General features: G+C 30.2%; 1 protein-coding gene across 1 annotated transcript; it reads left to right on the top strand.

Annotated features, from left to right (window-relative positions):
• The first annotated feature begins 5473 nt into the window (after nucleotides 1-5473).
• Nucleotides 5474-6485, top strand: LOC127557271 (olfactory receptor 151-like). The gene is given in 2 exon segments (XM_051990653.1): nucleotides 5474-5500; nucleotides 5502-6485. Coding segments are annotated over 2 exon segments (1011 nt in total).

Below are 6485 nucleotides of genomic sequence, written 5' to 3'. Positions count from 1 at the left end.
TAGGGAGAATCAGCTGTTGTAAGAACACCAAAATATGAAAGAATTTTAGAAAGAAATTCATTTGTTCATTCAGCAAAGGAGAAATCTGGAAGAAATTAGCTCCCTTTTTCTGTAAGACTTATGCCACACAGGTTCATAGAAACCTCAAGTATTCAGTTAAGGAGTTTTGCAAAGTTTCCAAAGTCCATTATAGGAATCCAAATCACAAGCATTGAGTGAACCCCAAACAAGACCTGAGTAAGATCCAAGTTTTCCTGCAGTCCTGCATGATTTGCTTGGAGGGTCCCTAAAATTAGCCTGACCTCTAAAGTAAGCTATGGAATAGACAATTTCTAGACACATAAATTTAAGTTAAAAAAAAACCTCTAATAAATGACAAATACTATTTTTCCTTAAGACTCCAAAAATATTATATCATATATATATATATGTATATATATATATATATATGGAATGCTATATGTGAATAGAAAGATGTGTTTATATGTGCACATATTTATACATTCATACACAAATACATACATACATGTATGTATATAGAGATTCATATATACATATATGTGTATATATATTGAGCTATCTTTGTGATAAAGAAATATAATAAGCTTTCCCAACCAGCATAAAAAGCAAAGCATAGATAAACCTATATCCTACTATAATTTGTAATGGTTTGAGAAATGTTGGCTAAGAAATGTAAAATATAAACATTAAGAAAAGGGAAATAAAATTAACTCTCGTTCCAGATGACATGACTCAAAAATTAAAAAGACAGAAGAAACTAGATACTCAATACCCTCAAGATAGTATCAAACAAAACATAAAGTAGAAAAGGTAATTGTTTTTATGTTCTTGACATTATGTTTAAATAGCTGTATATTTAACTTAAAAGGATACAAACAGATTATTATTAATATAATTAGTAATCATTTTTTACAGAAAAGAGTATTAAATAACTGAAGAAATATTTATTTTCATACTTGGAACATGCCAAAATAAGAAAAAAAATAACAACACTCCCCAGTTAGTTTACAGGTTCAATTCTATAAGTGAATCAATCTACCAAATTATTACTTAATAGAAGTAAATACAATAATAACAAAATTCATTTGAAGAAACAAAAGTTTCATGATTTCAAGGGGAAAAATAAATTTTATGGGGAACGCCTTAAATTGATCTTGAACTACTTTATCAATAAATACACAATAAAGCTCATCATTATTTTTAAAAATAGAAATACATTTTGATGAAATGAAAAAAAAGGCACAAAACAGGTAAAATAGTCTAGTGTTTAATAAATGCAAGAATACAAATGTTGATCATAAAAGAGGCTGAAGAGGTTGGGGGAGATCATGGGAAACTTTGTCTAAAGTGTTGTCTGGTAACAATTGAAGAGATGACTTGACCTGAGCTTTCTCTCTAAGTGGAAGTTCTGAAAGGATTCCAGAGGCAGAGAGGGGGCTTTCAAGGTATAGGAGTGAAGTCTTATTACAGAATGAAGAGGTTTCTGGGGCATATTAGAAAATTGCAAAGTATAACAATGAGAAATGAAAAGATAACAGAAAAAAAATGTAAAACAACAAAAAGAAAACAACATTTCAAGAATATTTTTAAACCAGCATCTTATAATATATACCACAATAAGATATAAATAGGTGATTTAAACAACCAAAAAAAGTCATTTTATTTTTTAAATGGACTCAAATTGAAAGTGCTATATTTCATAACTATGACTAAGAGTAATCAATAACGAAAGAGATGATAGAACAGATCATAAAAAAGAAAAATATTTCAATTATATAGAACTAAAAAGCTTTTACATAAACTTAAACAATAATGTCAGAATAGAGGATAAACTTGAACTATAAGAATATTGCATCAAATATTTGATAAAAGATAAATCTGTATATGTATATATAAAATTTCTGAAATATATAACACTTAATTCAGTATTCAGAGGACAAGAATAGAATTTTCTCAAAGATAATAAAAAATTGCAAATTATCATATAAAAATAATAGTAGAAATAGAAATTATTCATATTCTGAAATTTGCTGTAAGTTTTTAAAAAACAATCATAAATTTTTGAAGGGTTCAGAAAAGTAGTAATATTAATATACTTTTAAAATATATATACTTTTTAAAATTCAAATTTTATTTAATTTTGACTTCTGAATTCTCTGCTTTGCTCCTCCCCTCCCCTGCCATTGAAAAGGTTTAAAAAAAACTGCTAAAATATATATATATTCATGCAAAAAAAAAAAAAAAACCAAATTAGCCATTTTTTTTTCAAAAAAGAAAGCAAAGAAAATATGCTTCATTCTACAATCTGAGTCCTTAAATTCTTTGTCTGGAGTTAAGAAACTAATACACTTTGATGGGATTATGAATTGATTAAATTCTTTTGGAAAACAAGATGGACAGTTACAAGCAAGGGATCTCACTCCTTGGACTCAGTGAGGTAAATTCATACACACATGCATTCATAATATATTTGCATAGTAACAAAAAAATTAATACAAAGAAAAACTTTTTCCCATTAGAGCTATCCAAAATGAAATTTGCTACTGTGAATTTTTTTTTTATCACTTCGAATAGAAACCAGATGATCACATCTTGGTATTATTGTAAATAAAATTCATAACCACGAATTGGTTGGTCTAGAAGGTCTCTAATATTTCTTCTATTTCTTTGTTTCTAATATTCTATTTATCATTCTATCTTTTATTCCATTCCTTCATCACCAAAGATATTTTAATGGAGAGGAAGCATTTCTATTTTTCTTTCCTTGTATGATCCCTGATCCCAGTCTCCAAGGAAGAAAAGTTTGGTTCTTATTCTTATCATAAGAAATACCAATGGCATTATCCCTCATATAATCACATGTTTAACTGCTTCTTCCCCTTGAGTATTGATTTTTTTTTTCCTTAAATGAAGAGATCCTGAGGGAAATTTGGTTTTCATCTATTTCCTTGGGACCCAAAGACCTCTGAAAGAAGAAATAAAAACTCCTTTTCAACTTATACTGGGAAATTCATGGCTTATATAATGTTGCTATTCATGTTTTTGCCAGTTGACAAAATCCCCAAATGTCTTTAATATAGATGTAGCTAAGAACCACATTCTGTAAAAGTGGAGCCAATGAAACAGATTTTGTGGAAATCACCATGTGAATGATTCTTAAAGTATAAAAGATGGAGGACAAAATTCCAATCAGAGAACCTAGGCTTCTATGCCCACAAATATCAAGTAAGTAACTAAAGTTCTGCTGCTTTACCTAAGAGGTTTGAAATCACATGAAATTGTGAAACAAAAAAGAAAAGTAACGACACAAATTTGTGTGATAAAGAATTAGGAGTTTTATTAAGATCAAAGAAAGAAAAAAAATACTCTGAGGTTTCACTTTGTTCCATGCAAATCGAGAAATAAAAGAAAAAGGTGGAAATGGTCTGAGAAGATCAGTGTATTGATGTATTATTAACAAACCTATAATATGGTACAACCAATCTGATTTCAACTTGTAATTGTGACAGGGTAGGGGGTAAATCACAAAACTGTTAATTCTTCTAGCAATCTCACTGCTGGATTCATGATCAGAGAAGTCAAAAAAAGAAACAAACATTGAATATTTGACAAAACATTCACAGATGCATTCTTTTTTTCATGATAATGATGTTCTTACCAATTTTGGATGTTTAAAAGTAATATGTGGATGTAATTAAGTATTAATTCACAATAATTATAAATATAAAAATTCAGAGAAAGGCAAGTGTTGTACAAATTGATGGAGAATGGTAAAATCATGCCCATGAAAATATTATATAAAATAATAATAGCAATATAATTTTTAAAAGATAATGGAAGCTAAACCCTGAATAACTGAAAAATTACTGAAGGTCTTTGAGAAGAAATAAGGAAAAATAGATCACTTTTGTAGCAGAGAGACAGAGTACTATTTTTTTTTTTTTTTAATGCATAGTCAGCTGAGTTTTCTGTAATGGATGATTTTACTTCAGTAGTTTTTCTTTTGTCAAAAAGGAGAGTTCAAACACATGAGGATAGATGGGAAATAATTGTAATGTATAGATAAAGGACATCAATTATTTTAAGAGCTTCTGATTTCTCCCCTCAGAAAATCTTGGAAGAAGAATTGATAATAACAACTGTTAGGAAACTCTACAAAGCTGCCTGAATGTATATATCATTCAGTATTGCTATTGATCAAAATAATGATTATATAATGAGGTCATGTAATGATAATAGAATTAATAGCCAACACATATAGATATGTTCCAAACTTTTTGGATCAGATTTTAAGTTCAGTGGATGACATTTCTAAGACATGTATCAGTGTGCAAATTATGGAAGTGTTACCTTAGTAATACTACAAATTCTTCAATGCAATTCATTATGGTCTTATTTTCTGGCTATAAATAAATCAAAAAAGATTATATGCTGAAATTCTCAATAATGAAGATATAAAATAACAGATACTTGATGTCTCTGATAAATGCAAGCTCAACTTAGTGAGTTTTGTATATCCTTATGTGTAAATGCACCTTAATATATTACTTTAATTTAGTTAATTTAACTAACAAATTAAATTTAAAAAAATAATACAAGAATGGATATGTCATCTCACACAAGGGATTAATTCCTGCAATAATACAGATCTTAACCCATCAATGATTGTTCATCCTGTGCAGCTGTTCATATCCATCCATTATCTTACCAAAAATAGTCCACCTAAAATGCTAGTTCTTTCCTTGAGTAGTCCTGGTCTTAAATTCTTGAAATAGCACATAGACTATCACTACATTTCCTTTATTCTCTCTCTAAGGTTAACATCTTTTTTCTTGGTCCTGCACTTAATTGACAGATTTTTTACACTCATTCTGCTCTATAATTCCTTGCTTTGCAATCTATTGAGGCCTTCATAAACCCATTATATACTTCTCAGTGGTCTGAGTATTATTCAACTTAAATTTTTCTTATTATGTCATCCATTTATGTACAACAAATAAGTAATCCATTTCAGTTTTTTGCTACCCCAAAAGTTTTGCAATTAATATGTTGATATATGTTGAATTTTCCTTTCCTTTTAAAAATATTATTCTTCCTCAACTATATGTGAAAATAATTTAAAACATTTTTTAAATTTCTAACATAAATTTAAATTTTAAATTAAATTTTCTAAATTCTATGCCTCTCTCCCTCTAGTTCATCTTCCATGAAAGGATAAGCAATCTGATAGAAGTTACATATGTACATTTTACACTGATTTTGGGCTACATGGGTTTCATAAGATGACTCTGCCAAGAGTACATATTTGTCTTTATAGCTTTTAGAAGAATTTGACTTAGGTCTGAAGCAATATGACCTTAAAAACCCTTGAAGTATCTGTAGATCAGAATGGAAAGCATATATTCCTAGATTAAGTTTTGACTGAAATAAGATTTTTCTTGAATCAGCAAACATGAGTCAACTTCTATTTTGCCTAATAAGATTTTTTTTTCATTCCTGCAGAATATCACCCCAACTCTCAAAGGATGATGACTCCAGAGAATCATTCTATAGTAACTGAGTTTATTATTATAGGATTAAGTGACCATCCAGAGCTCCAACTTCCCCTTTTCATCTTGTTCTTAGGAATCTACATTGTCTCCATGGTTGGGAATTTAGTACTGATTTTATTAATCAGAATTAGTTCTCAGCTTCACACTCCCATGTACTATTTTCTTAGTAACTTGTCCTTCGTAGATCTCTGTTCCTCCTCTGTCATTACTCCCAAAATGTTGGTGAATTTTGTATCAAAGAAAAACATCATCTCCTACTCAGGGTGCTTAACCCAGTTCTTTTTCTACTGTTCTTTTGCTGTTTCTGAGTGCTACATGCTGACAGCTATGGCCTATGACCGTTATGTTGCCATCTGTAGCCCCCTGCTTTATTATAACACCATGTCCCAAAGAGTCTGCTTCCTGTTGGTGTCAGGGGTATATACAATGGGCGCTTTTTCAGGTCTGATTCAAACAGCCTACTTGGCCAGACTACTGTTCTGTGGGGATAATATTATCAGCAATTACTTCTGTGACATCCTTCCCCTCCTGAAGCTCTCCTGCTCTAGCACTTACATCAATGAGCTTCTGATGATGTTTCTGGTTGGATTCAATTCATTGGTGACTACAGTACCCATTTTTATCTCTTATGCTTTTATTTTTTCCAGCATCCTCAGTATCCGTAATGCAAAGGGGAGATCTAAAGCCTTCAGTACCTGTGGCTCCCATCTAGCAGGTGTTATCCTCTTTTATGGGTCCATTATTTTCATGTATTATAAACCAGCTTCTAGTTACAATGTAATCCAAGAAAAGGTGGCTTCAGTGATTTATACTATGGTTATCCCAATGCTGAATCCCCTGATCTACAGTCTAAGGAACAAGGATGTAAAAAACTCCTTAAAAAAAGTCACAAAAGGTGAGGCATTTCCCTGA

The sequence above is a fragment of the Antechinus flavipes genome, chromosome 3 (assembly GCF_016432865.1).
Source record: "Antechinus flavipes isolate AdamAnt ecotype Samford, QLD, Australia chromosome 3, AdamAnt_v2, whole genome shotgun sequence".
Lineage (NCBI taxonomy): Eukaryota > Metazoa > Chordata > Mammalia > Dasyuromorphia > Dasyuridae > Antechinus > Antechinus flavipes.
The sequence above is the reverse complement of the archived record's forward strand: the minus strand, read 5'-3'. Positions and strand labels throughout refer to the sequence as shown.